General features: G+C 49.0%; 2 protein-coding genes across 4 annotated transcripts in view; one reads left to right on the top strand and one right to left on the bottom strand.

Annotated features, from left to right (window-relative positions):
* The window catches only part of FAM149A (family with sequence similarity 149 member A), a 539,436-nt gene that overhangs the window by 51,155 nt on the left and 469,640 nt on the right, over positions 1-18,641 (bottom strand). For both annotated transcript variants that reach the window (XM_085641973.1, XM_085641974.1), the window contains exon 9: positions 6,753-6,856. In XM_085641973.1, the coding sequence (XP_085498099.1) occupies positions 6,753-6,856 (104 nt within the window). The remainder of the gene's footprint in view (positions 1-6,752; positions 6,857-18,641) is intronic.
* The window catches only part of LOC146862707 (uncharacterized), a 228,024-nt gene that overhangs the window by 37,439 nt on the left and 171,944 nt on the right, over positions 1-18,641 (top strand). For both annotated transcript variants that reach the window (XM_085641976.1, XM_085641975.1), the window contains exons 2-3: positions 7,479-7,569; positions 11,741-11,809. In XM_085641976.1, coding sequence (XP_085498102.1) covers positions 11,784-11,809 — 26 coding nt within the window. In that variant the 5' untranslated portion in view covers positions 7,479-7,569; positions 11,741-11,783. The remainder of the gene's footprint in view (positions 1-7,478; positions 7,570-11,740; positions 11,810-18,641) is intronic.

Genomic DNA, 18,641 nt, shown 5'->3' with positions numbered 1-18,641 from the left:
CCCCGCCCCCTGTGGTGCGACTGACGACCCTAGCCCTGCCAGTGAATAGAGTGAGGGGCTGAGCACATCAAGGGTGCTCCCCAACCAGCTGCGACTGGTTTTCCCCCTCACCCTGAACCCAGAACAAAGGGTTTGACTGTATAAAAATGGGGCTGTGTCCCCACAGAAACTGTTCTCTGCCAGGATCTTACCTGAGGGGGGCTGCTGCTGCTGCTGGACCAGAGGACCGCCACTTGGACTACCTCCCTGCCTGGAGGCCCAGTGCGCAGGCTCTGGGTCCAGCCTTGCCCCCCACCCCTGCCCTGCTGCTTGCTGGACTTTGTGGTGCTTTTCATCCTACAGCGCTGGAAGCGCTTTATTTGTGTCCACAAAGCGCCTGGAAGCGCTTCTTATTTGCCTTAGCGCTAGGAGCGCTTTATTTGGTGCCCCCAGCGCTTCTAGAGCGCTTTTACGTTGGCCGTAGCGCTAGGAGCGCTTTATTCTGGAGGCCGGTGCCCACCCGGCATTGTGGTGCGCTTGCGGGTGCCTACCCCGCTTATTTAATTATTTTCTTACGGCGGGTGCCCACCCCACCGTATATTACTTATTACGAGGGAGCCTACCCCTCTTTGTGCCGAAGTTGGGATCACCGCCGCGGCCCGGGCTGGGACAGGAAGTCAGGCTGTCCTGGTTGGGACGTGGGTGGGGCCTCATTCAAAACAGGAAGCGGACGGGAGCCTACCCCGCGCTCCTGTGATCAGCAAGACGAGCGTCAGCCGGAATCCGGACGGAGGGCGGGAGCCTACCCCGCCTCCGTCGGTGAAGGAGAGCCCCGCGTCGCCTGGAGGGAGCCTTCACCCCGGTGAGTGGTGTCAGGATGTCCTGAGTCCCAGAGGGGGACTCCAACGTGGTGCTGCCGGTGAGTGGGGCTCGGCCACTGGGTGGTTGGGGGTGTGTCGGGGCATGCTTCTCGGTGCCCGCCCCCCCCCGTATCGAAGTCCAGCACGGCGAGCGTCGTCCTCATTCCCCCTCCCCGCTGCCCCGCCTGACAGTGGGCAGCGGCCGCCGTGCCAGAAAAGGCATCATCTTCGAGTCCAAAGGGACTCCCCCGAGTAGGGCACATTGGATTTCGAGCCCACGAGGCTCCAACTACTAGGGGGCATTTTTATTTTATCAGCAGAGCGGCCCCGGAAGGCAGCGGGCCGCTCCAACGTCGCCCCCCACCTTTTTCTAGAGCCCGTGAGGCTCCAACAAGGGTGCACATTATTATTTAGAGCCTGCGAGGCTCTAGGGGGGGCATTTCAGTTGTTCAGAGCCCTGGGAGGCTCCAACGTTGGCCCCAGCATTTCTCCAGTTGCCCAGCAATAATGGATAATTTACATTTTGGCTGGCGCAGCTTTACTGGGACAGAGCGTCCTTGCCCCTACTAGGCCAGTTGGCCCAGGGACTGCCACAGATAGTGGCTAATGTGAGTTTTTGCGCTATTGTACCTTTCCTGCACCTCTGAATGTGGTTATGCGTCATGTGCTTTGCTTTACACCTCTGAATGTTATGCATCATGTGTTTATGTGCTTAGACCCCTACAGGTATTGTGATACTTAGGTGGTTGTTTTCTCCCTAGTACAGGTGGTGCTAGTGAGGTCCTGATTCCCTGCGCAATATTTTCCTAAGGTGGTTAGGGTTGCGTAGGTGGTACTTACCTGATACCAGTAGTTACTGGTTGTGTGCTACATATGTTATTTTGTACTACAGTATTATTCCTATGTTCTAAGAGTGCTAATTCCGGACAACGGTCCACGTGGCCCTGTCCCCTGTACATATAATCCCTTGTAAATTCTGCCCGTGCCTGTTGGCACATTGTAGAGTGTGTGTTTTTGTCTAATGTGTTGTGTATAATACAAAGGCTATTTTTATAGAATACCTTGTGTGGAGTTTCCTTTGTGGTGGGCCTTGGGTGTTGTTGCTGGGTGCGCGCGCAAACGCTTTACACATCGCCTCAGGGATAAGCCTGTCTGCTCGTGCCAAGCTACCAAGGGGGTGAGCAGGGGTTATCTTTGGCGTGTAACTTCCTTGCCCTGACTAGAGTGGTGGTTTCTCTCTGGCTTTGGCGCAAGCCCTAGCCAACCAGAAATCCCATTTCTAACAACATGGTTTGGGGCGCCTTACGGAACTTATTAGAATCTTATCACCCATTTATGCTATTTCAAGCTCCATGATGCCACACAAAACTAAAGTATAGGTTTAACTGGTCACACAAAAAGAGTTGAAATGTGTCTTGCTTCTCCCCTCACACATTCTTAAAACAAACATAAAAGAGCTCTCACAGGGCGGCGTGCAGTTCTCCCCCTGAAGTAAGATGTCAGCCCGGCCATCAGTGAGACAGGGAAGAGGCGCAAGAGGCAGTTGCAACAAGTATTACTTGCTGCTTATTTATCTTATGCAACTAACAACCATTGACAAAGGCAATAGTAGTGACTTGTAGGTATGATGCCACTTGTCTGGATGCAAGGACATAAACAGGCATGTGGGTTGAGCCGTGGGAGGAGTTTCCATGTTTTGGGGCCGCCCCCATTACGGAGTTGGGAAGATGGTGGGCGGGTTCTTGGCGGGAATGACTTAGCACTCGGGGCGGGCATAAGCAGCGTGTTCTTGGGGACGGGCGGACGTATCTCTCCGGGATTGGCCTCCTCCTCCTCAACCCATATACCCTGAGCAGGTCGCGGCCCTGCATTTCAGCACGGTCAGCTGTTCCGAGCGGCAGTGGAGCCCGGCCGAAGTGAGTACAGACCCCTGGGAAAATCAAGGGCTTAAGGTTTCCTCTCCGAAGGTCTTGGGTGGGGGGATAGCAGGACTACTCGGATAGAAAGAAGCGAAGGTCACTCCTCCCCTCAGCGAAAAGACTGACGGGAAAGGATCTGATCTCCCCTCCGTTGGAGCACAAGTGGGGGGGTTCGTACGGAATTGTTTATAGGTAACACAGGTTAGGGGTGGGTAAAGTAATGACAGTGAAAGCCCCTGACATCCGCGTCTGATCAGGGTGTCGTGGGAAGAAAGACTCCAAATGGGTCTCCGAAAGATGTGTATGTGGCGCTGTATGAATATGTAAACCTAGGGAAGTAGGGGAGTGAGCTGGAAGGAATTATTGTTTCGTCAAGTGGGGAGATTTGGTACACTGACATGTTCACCCCACAAGTTAACCGCCGCCCGTGCAGGGATGGGGCAGCAGGCCACGAAGGCTGCCACATCCCCAGAGTCTCAGTTGAAGAAGCTTGAGTGTGGTGTGTAACGGTTCATAACTCTAGCCCCCCTGCCTCCTTACCCGAATGGTTGTATCTTCGCCTCTAAAGACAGAGTGCTTAATGCTTGTTAAATACAGATACAAAGCTTAAGCTGTCTCCGTGGAGCCAACGAGGAAATGGAAAGTGAAAGTGCATGAGGCTGATGAGGACGGAAGGGGGACAGGAGATGTGCACACCGCGTGGCTGTACGTGCGCGTTCACAGGCTCCAATCGCCCTGCGCGTGCCCATCTCCTGTCCCACTTCCGAGGCAAGTCAGCAACAATAGATCTCGCTGGCGACAGCACTTTCGCGCTGCGTTCGCCAGGCGAGACCTAAAAAGGGCACTTTCATACACAAGCAAAGAAGAGGGACAGTGGAGATTAAGATGGATAAAATATTAGAAGAGCAAACATTAGAAAATATTTAAATGCAGAAAGAAATTTAGCAGATATCATTAAATCAATAAATTACTCACAAATTTCCAAAATTAAGGTGAATATCTCTGGACAGTTCAGATTGATGGTTAGCCATCCCTAAAACTGTATCATCAATCTATCTCAGTTAATAATTGGACAAGATAATAAAATACTAATTAGACTGTATGCTAAAACATCAAATCTATCTGGCATTCATCTTTGTTTTGACTGTATATCTATAACATCTATTCCTGGAAAAACAGTAATCCATTCATAAGGGTGAAATCCCAGAATTCCTGAATTGGTTGTTCTGGAGCAGGAAATGCTAGTATTTGTATATCTTGTGGACTGAAAATAACTCTGTGAGCCATTTCATTTGGGATTCATTTATTTCACAAATGGAGAACATTATTGGGCTAATCCTGAGTCCTGTGCTAAATATAAAATAGGGTACAACTCATGTTTGTGCACAATTTTGAAATCTGAGTTGGACACAAATTATGCTCACACCCAAGGTTTTTCCACCCATAAATTCCTAAAGGCACTACCTGGAGGAATCTACCTTGAAAACTGTATGACAAAGACTGGAACCTCAAGTTATCCACCTCCGCTTGAGTCAGATTCTGTATCGCTGATAAAAGCACTTGGGGTGATATCAAGCCAGTGAGGCAATGGTAGTTCTCCTAGCAGTTTAACTAGCCGTTATTACCAGCCTGCTCAGTACACAAGGGGCTTTAAATTGAAGCTGCAGAATTTGTACAGTAATTTAGCTCGTGTGTGGTTTCCCACTCGTTAGGAACGTACATTGGTGCATTCTGTAACAATATTGTGTTCAGCTCAATTGAAAATATTGTTATTGTACAGGGCACTCCTTCCTACACCCATCCTTTGAAAAGTACACAGATTGGTGCAATTTCCCAAAACATTGTGCGCAGCTTTTCTGGATCACATCTGCTGTAAGTTAACTTTATAGATACACGAGGGGAGGTATATGCCACAATATTTATGAATGGCAAGAAAAGTACTGCTTTGCAGGCAGTAACGTGATTCAGATTGTACTTACATGGTCCCTTACCTAACACTCCCCTAGGTACCCCGATTTTGTTTTTTTACTCATTCAAAAGCTGCAAGTGCATAATACAGTTGCTGGCTACACACTCAAATGTCCACCAATCCCGCATACATTAGCCAACTACTCAACTTTACATGTAATGCACGCAGTCATACCCTGTTGACTTTTTAGGAGCAAGTAATTAAAGTTCATGCAAATAACTCTGTTAATCACCCCGCATAATTTAAAAGCAGACAAAGAAGGTCCAAGGACCTCGTTACATGTGGCCAGTTAACTCTGAAGAGCCCGGAAATAAGAACTACCAGGCCCGTTTGAATTATGAGTTTTGTGGGATCCCCCTTGCTCTGTGGCATTCCACCCAGAGATCACACCTTCTGTGAGCATAAGTCCTTCGGTGGAATACTGATTTCCACATGCTATTCCATGCAGTGAAATCTACAAGATTTCACTGCATCACTTCTAGGATGCCACTGCGTTAAATTCTCTGACACATCTGTCAACCCTTGCGCCATGGTGCGCCGTATTGTAAATATGGCGCATCAATAATGTTGCAATGGTTTCTCAGGGTGGCGCAGGGAAAGTGACGCATCTTTACAGATGCGTCACTTTCTTGTAAATCTGCCACATAATCCGTGTTTTTTCCTACTCCATAATTACTGAGCGGTCCAGTAGTGATTAACCCTGGAAGAGATATAAAAGTTTTAATAGCGCGAACCTATCAAAAAGGCAGCTGAATGCTTTACAATGTGAAAGTCAACAACGGATAGGAAAGGTGTCTGGGAGCAGAAGGGACTGTTACCGCATCGTGAAGGAATAGCCTTTAAAGAGCTGAGCCTTCAGCTTTTTCCTGAACTGGAGCAGTACTGGGCAGTAGCGGCTCCTGGAGGGAGTGCTGCAGGCGGTGAGACGGGGGATGGGCAGGGTGGGGGGTGGTAAAATCCGGCAACCGGCCGAACGAAGGTAAGTAAATAAATTAATTAATTAATAAAAGAATTAGATTGCACGCGCTGCATCACCATTTGGCGTTGCAGCGTGCGCAATGTAATTAGTTTTATATATTTATTTCTTTACTTACCTCCATTCGGCCGTATGCCAGAGTTTACTACCCCCCACCCTGCCCCACCGCCCCGCAGCACTCCCTCCAAGAGCCGCTACTGGTACTGGGAGATCCTGAAGGATACGCATTGATATTGCTTTTTATTACACCAGGTCTTTTTGATATCATTTTAAGATATTTTTTTCTCCATGCTTTCTGCTGGACGGCTGCTTTATAGGTTAAAGCTAAGGTCTATGAATTACAGAATGTTTCAATAATGGGCGAGAGAAGTACTGGTGTGCGTCCCATGCAATCACCCAAGCCTTACTAAATATAGTTTTGAAGTAGAATAAACATGTACACCTTTTATGGACGTCACGTCATTTTAAAAAAATGCAGCAAAAAAGGTGCAAAATGCTATTGTACTTTGCTTACATAATATTTACTAGGGTAAAGTATTTTTTCTCCCAACTAAGCCACACTGTCTTATAAAAAGTAAAGCAAAATAACTTTTTTTCCCGGGGTTTTATTTAGAGCAATCTTGACCCGAAAGTATCAGAGCGCTTTACTTGAGCACCAGTTGCGTTACACAAGGACACATTCATTTTTGTAAGGCACGGGGAGATGAAGTGAGTTTCCCAGGCCGGAATCACAGGACGTCGAGCGGCATTGCCGAGACCGACCTCCCTAGCCGTTAGATCACACCCTCTCCCCAATAATTTAGTCTGTTCCTTAAACAAGCAGTGGAAAACCACAAAAATGTTTTTGTTCCATTGGTTTGCCCCGGTACAGATCTGTGTGTAAGTGAGCCCTCTGAATTTACAAGTGAAAAACACAAGGTCAGATATTTGAAAAGGATTCGACAAACGCCACACAACACGTGGGGATCCCAGTTCGAAAACTTGCAGGTTTAGCACTTGGCTACAGATGGAGGCGAACCAATAGTGAGTCTGAAAGTTCCCGCACTTACAGGGTCTTGTCGATCAGCCCAGCATGGCGTTGTTGGAGTGGTTTGGCTTGAATCGTCATTACCCCGTTTAAGTCACTATAGAGATGACTTGGCATGCGGTGAAACTGTGAAATGTAAAACAAATGACATAATTTAATTGATTGTTAATTCCAATTTAGAAAAGTACAGCTTGATTTCAAGTTCACTCTAGGTGTTATTCTCTGGGATTTATTACAATGCACAGGAGAAGAATTACCGAATGCAAATTAAAGTTCTCAGTCTTAAAGCTAGACATGCCTTTTCTTAAAATATACTTTTCGCTATCATCAGAATCACATTACGAATAAGCACTAATGTGCAATGTTCATGCTGAAGGCTAGCAAATGTATTTACTTTTGGGTCCTGGACAACCTCAGTATACCTCCAGCTAATAACCCCCCCCCCCCCCCCCCCGCCCACCAGCTGGGAATTACCTTCATACATACCTAAACCACACCAACCAACTTTATTTCATCCACCATAAATTCAGCCATAAATGTACTGGCCAGTATGCTAGAGTCATTACATTGTGCCCAGACTGGGTAGCTTTGAAGGAATCTTTGCCATTTTTCATTGTCATTTGCACCAAACGACTGGTACACTTGAAATATGCAAGGGAATGCTTTGAGAGAAAAGAAGGCATATAGGTTGCGTGCAAAATGTTCAATTTTATTTGATGTAATTTTATATCTACACACAATTACCCAGGGTATCCTGGTGCTGACAAGATACGAAAAGGAATCCAACTGAAGACTGGAAGAGAAAAAAGGTCAAGATTTGATTCAGCTTGGAAGATCAGGTAGTAGATTTTTTCATGTTGCAGCAGCCAATATAGAGAAGGCACGGCCCTCTGCATGAATTCTCCAGAAATTTGAAATATTTACAAGATGAGAAGAGTTTGAAGGGAGAGGTTTGGAAGGTGAGTAACGAGAGAACGAATATGTCATATCTGCTAGGCACAGAGTCATGGACAGCTTTATGCACATTTGCAATGCAACAGGTCTCGCATTTGCGAGAGTTTAAGCTATTGGCATTGTAAATGGCAATGCCTTTTATTTATGTTTTAAAAACCAACACGTACATAAAAGGCATTGTCATTTATAATGCAAACAGCTCAAACTCTTGCAAATGTGAGACCTATTGCACACGAATGGACAAGAGATGTGCATGTTGTTCACACGTATGGACAAGAGATGTGTAGGCGCGCGCGCATGGCGGCGTGCTTACACATCCCTTGCGGCTACCAATGCAGTCTCCGAGTCCCCACAGCTAAAGCATGCCTGCATAACGCACTGACACCCCCTACATACGGCACCCATTCCTAACAGCCTGAAGCAGGGTCGTGCGGTGGCTACCCCTCTGCACGCAGTGCATGTCTGCAACTAGCATGCTGTGTACACACACACACTTTCAACCGGCACTCCACGCGCAGTACACCATTGCAGCAGGTGCAGGCATTGCAAGACTCCGTACCCCCTGAACCCAACCCCTTCCCTTGAAGAGAGATTATGCAGTTCCAGGACCTGAGCCCCGTGCCCCCTTACCTCTGAGCCGGACGAGCTGGTCTGGTTCACCTCAGACTCGTGCATGAGCGAGGACTTCATGCCGGCCAGGTCCCACTCGGCTGAAGAGTCCTCGGAGGTCTTCTTTTTTTTTTGTACTGACATGGTGTGTTCAATTTAAGCGTTTTTTTTTTTTTTAAACCAATGTAGTTGATGCATGTGCAGTTAACCTGTACAAGCAGACAATCCTGGCCCTGTGAAATGGTACACGATACATAATTGGAAGGCGAAGCTGTTTTTTAAACTTTGGAATGAGCTTGCGTCCATATATTTCACTTTACAGTATCTGGCGCTACATGTCGTCAGACGCTTCCCTTTATGTATCAGTGCATTCAGGATAGTTAGTGCAACACTGAATGTCGGGGTCTGAATAATCGCCTGAAAGGAACTGTTCATTTTCACTTGCCCAGCTGGAGTCATGGCTCCAGAAAATAATCACTGACTAAACCCGCAACACCAAGAACTTGTGGTGCTACTTTACTTCTGTCCAGTGCTCTAGTTTGGGGAGTACGTATGTTGTGTAATTGCGGTGCACTTTTGTCCTAAGAGGATAAATGTAAGGCAGCTCCGGGCATTGTGACATTGATCAGAGGTGCGGTATCACGTTCTCTTCAATTCCGCGAGAGAAACCTTAAGTAACGCTCCGGAATCCTAAGGGCACTCATTTGAAGCATGCATGTGTAGCTTGTCGTCACCTAGCAAAGGCTGCAAGGGTACGATAAACATCGTGGGAGTGGGGGCTAATTCCTTTCAGAAGGTAGCGGTGCAGAGTAAAATACATTAATCCTCAAAGACGAGTCACATGACGTGGACTCCTTGGGCTTGTCTTAGCATATTTCTGGGTTCAGGAAGAAGGTGTTGCAAAAATCCGATGGTCTTGGTTAGGTGTTTGTGTCTGTGGGTGGAAACACCATACTCGTCAATTTTAAGAATTTATTTTTAGCTGTGCTACCTTCCCAGTCATTTGCCTAGATAAGACGTTTCAGACAAAAACATGAAAGTAAAAGTGTCAGTTGGAATTATTAGGAGGATGGGAAAAGAAAAAGGAATCCGCAAGGCGTCACTGGGATCTAAAATAAAGTTTTGGGCTTGCATGCAGTGGCGAGTTCATAAGGGTGCTATGAGGTGGGTCTGATCAGTTGTCCTTTGCTGGGCAACAACCCATCAAGCTTTTTATGTCTCGCACTCTTTTGTTGGGTACCAGTGTGTCCAGAGTTTAAGCAATGACCAAACGAGTTCTTGCCCGCCTTGAGGAACTTGAGAGGGACTTATGGCATGAGCTTCTGCTCAATTTGGCCTCTTTCGGTAAGGAGAATTAGGTGCAATCTGGATTTGGAAAGTGTTGCTTAGGTTTTCCTCATGTGGCCTACTTTCAATGCCATTTCAAGAGCTTTTTTGTTCTTTTTTCTCATTTAGTGTAATTTACCTGATTGTCCAGAATCCTGCTTTTCAACTTTTGTTAGCTTCTGTTGAGGTTATCGGTTAAATTACTGGACTTACTGTCATTAGAACTCTTTGCGTAAGCATACCATCGACTCTCCGGCCACTCTGGCTAGTTTTATGCTAAGTATATCCCAAACAGCTAATCCATAGTTAAAAAAAACAGGCGCGGACAGCCATCGTGACTTCATGTCACTCCAAACCTCATCCCCGCCACGTGCCCTTTCCTGAGCGTGACATGACATGCAGACAGTACACAAGATACAGTATCTAAAACAGAGCGCGGCACCGCTTTAAGGACACCGCGCTCGGTTTATTTATTTTTTAACTTTAACACTGAGCGCTGTGTCCTTGAAGGGGCGCTGCGCTCAGTTTCAAAGTAAAAAGAAATGATCGATTCAACATGTGCACGCATACGGAGTGGACAGCCCGACGCCATCTTTGTCCCTCTGTACGCGTGCACATGTTGAATTGATTACAAAAAGCCCTCGCATGGCGAGAGCAGTGCTGTGCGCTGCTTACGCCAGGCGAGACCTAACAAACAGAGCGCTGTGTCCATAAAGTGGACGCTGCGAATATATAAATAAAGTGAGCGCGGTGTCCCTAGCAGGCGCAGCGCTCATTAAAGTGATAAAAAACGTCACGAAAAAAAGTCACAAGGGGGTGGGAACAGGAAACTAACGTGACGAAGCTTCTGATAAAAAGCTTGGTTGCCATGGCAATAGAAAGCTATTGTCACAAGATGGCGTCGGACTGTCCACAGTCAGTACAGACACACGCATGCTGTTTGCTTTGGACAGATGGCGAGAGCAGCCATCTTTGTCCATGCCGACGCGTGCATGTATGCCTTTGGTAGAATTGATTGCAAAAGGCACTCGCGTGGCGAGTGCAGCGGATGCGCTGCTTTCGCCAGGCGAGACCTAAAAAGCAAAGGGCTTTAAAAAGACATTCTTTCTATACAGTGAGGCAACGGAGCTTTGAGACATGAGACGAAATCCTGGTATATTTACGAAGCCCTAGAGTAGGTCTGGCTGCCGTATTCTGATACAGTTGCAGCCTACAGAAAATATGGGTATGAGGCCAATGAACAAGGAGTTGGAATAATCTAGCCTGCTGGTAATGAGAGACTGGACCGGAGTTTTCTTACAAGAACTAGGCAGCAAAGGTATACTTTTTCTCAAATCTTTCAGCATAAAAAGCAGGTAGCAGTTACTTTATTAATGTGAGCTTCGAAGGAAAGTTTGGAATGAAAATACTAGGTCTTAGAGGTTGGAGTAGGGCAGACACCTAAAGACACTGGCATTGCAACCAGTTAGTGGTCTAGAGGGAAGGACTGCAAAAAGGCCAGGATACCAGGCTTGTCAGTTCTGAGCTCCAGGGAGCATCTGAATTGGTCATGGAGGGAACCTTGTCTTCCTTCTAAATGTAAGATGTTTTGAGTAGCATCTGCGTTGTAGTAGAAATAAAAGCTATACGATGCGATCAGCAAAAGGAGCTACATACAAATTAAAAAGCGTAGGTCTCCTTGAATTTCACAGGTTACATTTTTAAAGGTGGAACAAAAATCAGTAAAGGAAACTGCCTGCATACATTCCTTTGAAAAAGATGTAAACCAGCCCAAAATATTTCCCTGGATGCTGAAAGTGGCAAATTTGTCCAAGAGAATCCTGTGAGGAAACCATGTCAAAAGCCGACAAAAGATCAAGAATGTGGGCTGCTGAGCCCCTATCATCTAGGATCATGCAGATGTCATTGTTGGCGGCTGTAAATACGGTTTTAGTTCTGAAGGTAGGATGAAAACCAAGTTGCTAAGTATTAAATAAGGAGTTGTATATTATGAAAGTATTGACACATCCCTCAATGAGTTTAGCGATCCCCAGTAGAGTGAATATAAGACAATAGTGAGATAAAGTAATTGGATACAGAGTGGGTTTTTTCAACAATGGAATAACAAGAGCTTTTTTTCAGAAAACTGGAAACTTGCCAGAGGACAGAGAGCTGTTACAGATGGATGTTATTACTGGGACCGCAGAAGAGGTAATACTATTCATAATGTTTGCAGGGCAAGGGCTGAGTGGAGAGCCGGAGGTAATTGAGTTAACTTTGATAGAATAGTGTTGTGACTCAAAGCAATGAACTCTGACCAGTGTGATGGGGAATTATGTGATGGAGAGGAAAGTCTAGAACAGAGTGAGAAGATAAACATGGATGGTCGTCTACTACAAAAGAGCTCAGAAGTCGTACAATCTTATCTTGAAAGAAATCCACTAATTCAGAGCGAAGCTTCCGCAAGGGACTGATGGAAGAAGTTGCTTCCAGATGAGTTTGAGAATTGTAAATGGAGAATATTTCTAGGGTAGGTTTTTTTGCAGTTAGGATAAGATCATGATAAAACTTTATCGTGGCATTATATATTAACTTTTCGTAAGCGTGGAGTTCTTGTTTGTAAATTGTTTTATAGCCTATATTGTAGTTAAACCGCCATGACCTTTCAAATTGTTTGCACCTCCTTTCTGCCATGGTAATTTCTTCTGTATACCAAGGAGCAAATGGTGGAGATCTGTTTGAAGAAGAGGCTTTTAACTGAAGGGTGGCTTCGAGGGTAGATGTAATCCAATTATTAAAACAATCAATAGAAATATTAATATAGTCATGAAGACTGGGTTGAGTACTGTCTAAGATAATTGTTAATTTGAGGAGATCAGTTTAGTACACAAACAATGCAATTCCTTTGAGGGTAGACCACTATTAATTTTAGATTGAATAGTCTGATTGATGTTAAAAAAAAAGATAGCCTTATGGTCATTTCAAGCATACTCTAATTAGGGAGAGGGATTTATTAGGATAGCATATTTATTTATTTTGTAATTTATTTATAAATAAAAGAATATGCCTAGCATAGATGTGGACAAGTGTGTGTCCCGCCAGGGGGCGTGGCTATGAAGCCACCGATGGCAGTTGTGTGAGCCGAGTGCGCCGCACCAGCCAGGTAATTTCTCCTGCTACAGCTGTGCTCCAGCCCGGTCCCGGGAGCGCTCTCCTGGGGCCTCAATAGACGGAGCATCTGGAACGTCTGGGGTAGCTCTGTGGAGCCTGCATGCTGTGTCCCGTGGCGGAAGAGAGTCGGGACGGACGAAACTACAGATCAATGGCGGCCTGAAGCAGCAAGGCGGGCTGCGTCACAGCAGAGTGCGACTGTCCTGCCAGCCTGCGACGGAACGAGGGGGCTCCCAGCGGCCCGGACAGTGATTGCAGAATAGGAGACTCTCACCGGGATGGCGGGGGCTAGAACCTGCGCGTGGTGGACACATGGAACGGCGCTGAATCCTGCCCGCGAAACTGCAGCGGGGGTCTTATGTGGAAGACTGTGAGGCGCTCTTGTGAGACTCTGTTCTGACGGCCTGGTACGTTGGAGGCTCTCTGGGTCTGGGCTGTCACTGACCCTGGGGAGGTCCTCGCTGGACGATGCCCTGGTAAAGGAGGGGCCGATGGCAAGTATCAGCAGATCTTACCGCGAAGGGTGACTGAGGCGTTGGATTGCGACTTGGTGCAGTGGGGCACTTGGAGGCGCTTGCTCGTGCCTACGGAACCCCCCAGCTCCTTGAGTGGTGGTGTCGGAGAGGGCCGGAGGAGCAGAGCTACAGCTGGGCCCACTGGGGCGAGAACGCTTGCTTGATTGAACAGCTTTCTATCGGAACAGCCGCTGTGAAAGTGGTGCATGGGCTGGGTTCTCCCTCCGCTGCCTGAGTGGAGGCGACACCTATAGTTGGAGACCTGGGCCTGGAGAAGGAGGGACCAGAGTGGTGGCCGGCGGCAGCGACCTGGGATACTCTTGGCTGTAGAGGTGCGCACTATATGAGGCAGTTTGGTGCTGCGATAGTTCCTAGGGTGGCTTTATTGGCGCAAGACTGGTGAGCTGCTTGATTGCGGGGGGCCTTCACCTGGATGTGAGGAGCTGTGCCGCTTTGTCCAGTGGGGAGCAACTGTGCAAGTGGTGGAGTGGGCCGAGCGCTGTGAGGCAGAGCGGGGTGAGATCACCTGTGGAGCCGCGCCGGCCACCGGATGCTGCACAGCGGTCCTTGAGGGGGTCTGGACTTGCGGTGAGAAGGGCTGGAGGTGGGCACCTACCTGGCAGCGGACTGGGGGACAGGTCGACTCCGGAGAGGTCCTGAGATGCCGGTGCACCACCCGCACTGTATGGACAGGAAGGACTGGCTGGGGTGATTGAAGTCTGATGTGGGCAGTTCTTCCCCTTTACTACTGGAGGTTGGTGCCAGAGAGGCAGTGCAGAACCTAGGGGCTGAGATTGTGTGGGCTTTCCAACAGGACCTGCAGGTTGCCTGCCCCCGTTGTCGTTGGTCTTGGTTGTGGTGTGGAGTGGTCCTTCCTAAACTTTGGCCTTGGTGGTGGCTTGCAGAAGGGAATCAGCGAGGCACGCCAGTCGGTTTACGAACCTGGAGTGATGGGTATGAGCCGGGCAGGAGACAGTTGTTTGTCCCCCTAAGTGCCGCCGCACCAGAGCGGAGGCGGGGGGGGGAGAGACTCCAGCTATGGGGAAGCCACGGGGGAGGCAAATCGGTCCCCCCCCGACCTTGAGGACGACAAGGGAGACTCTGCAACAAAAGACGCTGGGGAGGAACAGGCGGAGGTGCCGGTTCATCAACAACTGCCCAAAATTCTTGAGGCTATAGCAGACACCAAGGCGACCCTTCACCAGGACATTAGCACGGTGGCGGTCGGCCTTGGCTTGTTGCACGCTGAACTATCTAAGCTGTCCGAGAGGGTAAAACAGACGGATTCATCCCTGGAGGCTCTAGAACCAGCCCAACAGGCACTATTGGCCCAGGTGGGAGAGCTTGCCTCTAGGGTTAGCTACCTGGAGAAGTGGGCAGAAGACGTGGAGGGGCGCAATAGACAAAACAACGTCGGAGTGGTGGGCCTTCCGGAGGGAGTGGAGGGGCAGGACATGGTTGGTTATTTGGAAACATGGCTGAGGGATGTTGTGGCACCTCAGGGCGAGAGGTCTTTCTTCCTTCTACACTTTGGAGAGGGTTCACCGTGTGCCTGCCCGGCACCCGGCGCCGGGTCGGCCACCCGGTGCTGTGGTGACCAGGCTGCTCCATTTCCGGGACAGAGATTTGCTACTCAGGAAGGCTCGAGAGGCTGGTCCCTTTCTCATAGACAACAGTAGAGTCACTTTGTTACCCGATTATACGCTAAAGGTTCAAAGGCGCTGCTCCTCCTTCCTAGAGGTTAAAAAAGCTCTGCGGACAGAAGGGATACAATATTCGCTGCTGTTCCCAGCCCGGCTCAAGATCATGCTCGATGGGTCGACCCACTTCTGCGAGGATCTGAAAGCAGCCTGGGACTGGATTGAGTCCTGGATTGAGGACCATGCGGGGGGTCCTTCACGGCCTCAACCAGAGAGGCGGCTGCCTGCGGTGGAACGCCCGGGGAGATGGTTGCGGAAACGCCGGAAGAAACCAGAACTTAAGAAACAGAGCCCGTCCAGGACAGCAATGGAGAGAGCTGCAGCGTTGGAGGCCGTCTCACTCATGGGGAGGTCTGGGGTATCCTCAGCGGAGACTGATTCTGAAACCAAGTATGGCGAGGAAGGGACTGAATCGGATGCCTCTCAGACCACAGGAGATAATATGCCCGTTGTGACTCCGCAGCTCTCTAGCGACATGTGATCTGTCGGTCTGGGGTGGGACGGACGGCTTCCTCCTTTCATCTACTCTTCTGTCTGGTTGTAGTGGGGATTTATATCTTTTATTATCTACTTGGGCTGGTCTCTGCCTTGGATACGCTCATGTTCTTGCTGGAGGTGGAGGGTGTTGTGGGTGGAGGGGGGGCTCCTTGGGTGGGCGCTCCCGGATGCGGGTTGGAACGGCCTAACATGGCTATTGCTTAGTATTGACTGTGATTCGGACGATTGGTTGGTTTTCTGTCACGGTGTGCCCCCCCACAGGTCCTAGAGCAATTGGCCTTGGATCTTTCTGAACTGGTGTGAGTTTTCACTATCTGATTTGTATGTGTGTTTGGGCAGCTGACCGTTGTCAGTCCGCTCTTGGGATGGGGAGTTGTTTTGAGGGGGTTTGTTCTCTGTCGGGAGGGCGGTTGGTGTGTAGGGGGGGGGGGGTGGAGGGGCTGGGGTGTTGTTTTGTGGATCTGATGGCTGCATATGTGGGTAGCCCTGAGGGGATTAAGGTTCTGACCTGGAATATTAGGGGCATGGGGACACCTGCGAAGCGGTACAACGTTTACAACTATATTAAGAGAAGGGGAGCGCAGGTAGTGTTATTACAGGAGACCCATCTCACGGAAGGAGAGGTTGCGCGCCTGAAGCACAGATGGCGGGGCCAGCTCTTTGCTACTACCTACTCGGCCTTCTCTCGGGGAGCATTGATCTGGATTAGGCCGGGGATGCCCTTCCAATTACATCGGAGGGTACTTGTCCCTGAGGGGAGGTATGTTGTGGTTACGGGCACTTTGAAAGGCAGGGAGATCCCTTTGGGTAGTATCTATGGCCCAAATCAGGAGCAACTTCAATTCCTGGATAAGCTGACTAGGGTGTTGGCGGGGTTCCCCCAGGAGACCTTATTGTTGGGTGGTGATTTTAATTGTGTTTTTGATATTCAGCGGGATAGGTCTACCCCTCCTCTGCGAGGTGTCACGGCGGCTGCCACTGCTAAGGGACTGCAGGCTTGGGCAAAAGGTTGGGATCTTCAGGAGGTGTGGCGGATACACAATGAAGGACGTAGAGAATATTCCTACTATTCACACCTTTATGATTTACACACACGTTTGGACATGTTCTTCTGTTATGCCACCTTGTCACCCATGATGACCGGGGCTGAATATCTTGGCCGGTTGCTTTCTGATTATAGCCCTTTGCTCATGGGGTTCATTCTGGTCCTAGAGAGGGCCCCGATTCCGCGTTGGTGGCTAGATCCATCACTGCTGGACGATGATGTGTTCCGACAGGGGCTTTCTGAAGCCCTGTCTGCTTACTTCTTAGTCAACCAGGGAACTGCAAGCTCTCCGCTGGTGGAATGGGAGGCGTTTAAGGTGGTGGTGAGAGGATATTGCCTCGGCAAGTCTGTAGGCACCCGACGGCTGATTACACACGAGTTGACGGACTTAGAGGCCCAGATCCTGATCCTTGATAGGGGAACTGTGGGGACGATTCCAGATCTGGAGAAAGTAGAGGAGGTGAAAAGCGGTTACAATGCTACCTGGGGCAGATTGAGAGCTCTTGACTTTAAACAGTATCAGACCACGCATCACAGGGAGTGGGGCAGGGTTGGGAGACTCCTGGCTTGGTTAATTAGGCCTGAGAGCAGAGGTTCACCTGTGGTGAGTGTCACGGATTTTCAGGGCAGTGTTCTTACCTCCCCGAGATTAATTAACGACGCATTCAAGGACTACTATGAATCGCTGTACGGTTCCCCGGGATCAACACAGGGGGGGGGGAATTGCAGGCGTATCTAGAGGAGCAACGATTGGGACAGTTAGATCAGGTTGTACGAGACCAACTGGCCTTCCCTATTAGAGCGGGCGAGATACGGGCGGCTATTAGAGACATGGCTAGAGGGAAGACACCTGGGCCGGATGGCCTCCCAGCAGAATGTTATAGTGCTTATGTGGATATACTGGCGCCGCGGTTGGAGCAGATGTATGCCACCGTGCTCCATGACTTGTGTCTGCCACCCTCGCTCTGGGAGGCATTGGTGATCCCCCTACCCAAATCTAAATTGGCACACCCTAAATTGACGGAATTCGGACCACTATCCATGTTAAATATGGACTTAAAAATATTGAGTAAAGCATTAGCTTTTAGACTCCTACCCCACATGTGCCGACTGGTGCATGCAGATCAGTGTGGGTTTATCCCCTCACGCTCCACGTCCAGTAATCTTTGATGATTGTATCATGTCATGTTTCATCCGGCACTGCGAGATTATCCTGATGCAGTGGGGGTGGCGATCGATTTGGAAAAAGCTTTTGACACAGTACGCTGGGATTTTCTACTTGCAGTGATGGGAGTCTTGCGGATGGGGGATTGCAGTGGATCCGCCTGCTATACGGAGCGCCCACGGCCCGTGTACGAACAGGACCTTCTGTCTCGGCTGCCTATCCCATTCATAGAGGGACCAGGCAGGGGTTCCCCTTGTCGCCGCTAATATTTACTCTGCCCATGGAGCCTTTGGCGGCTAGGCTGCGAAGGGAATGCGATAGGTTGGGGGTGACGCTCGATGGGACCCTCCACATCATTTCACTTTACGCAGATGATGTATTGATCTATTTACGGGATGGGACCTCGGGAGTGAGTCCAGTACTGGACATCCTGGAGGAGCTTGCAGCTTTGTCCGGCCTGCGGGTGAATGGGAAAAAAACATATGTGTTCCCGCTGCACCCCTCCATGCCTCGGCCATTGAGTCTTCCGGCATCCCTGGCGTGGGCTCCTGTGTCTGTCAAATATTTGGGGATACAGATTTATCATACGTAGGCGGATTAGTTTGAAGGGTATCTTGCGTTCGCAAGTGGCCTTCTGGCGCACTCTTAAGTTGCCACTCATGGCTCGGTTGGCACTGTCGAAAATGATTTTTCTCCCCCGCCTACTGTATTATTTTGTCAAACTACCCATATTGATACCCAGATCTTGGTTTAGGACGTTGGATGGGCTTCTTAGAGATCTTGTTTGGGATGGCGGCCGTAACAGAGTGTGTTTACAGACCCTACGCATCGCACTTATGGAGGGCGGGTTGGGGGCCCCAGGTTTCGAGACATACTATTTGGCGGCCCAACTCCAATGGATGGCAAGATGGCTTGATGGCAGGGACCTCTCTACGTTCTCACTCCCTGC

Source organism: Triturus cristatus, chromosome 2_2, assembly GCF_964204655.1.
Source record: "Triturus cristatus chromosome 2_2, aTriCri1.1, whole genome shotgun sequence".
Classification (NCBI taxonomy): domain Eukaryota; kingdom Metazoa; phylum Chordata; class Amphibia; order Caudata; family Salamandridae; genus Triturus; species Triturus cristatus.
The sequence above is the reverse complement of the archived record's forward strand: the minus strand, read 5'-3'. Positions and strand labels throughout refer to the sequence as shown.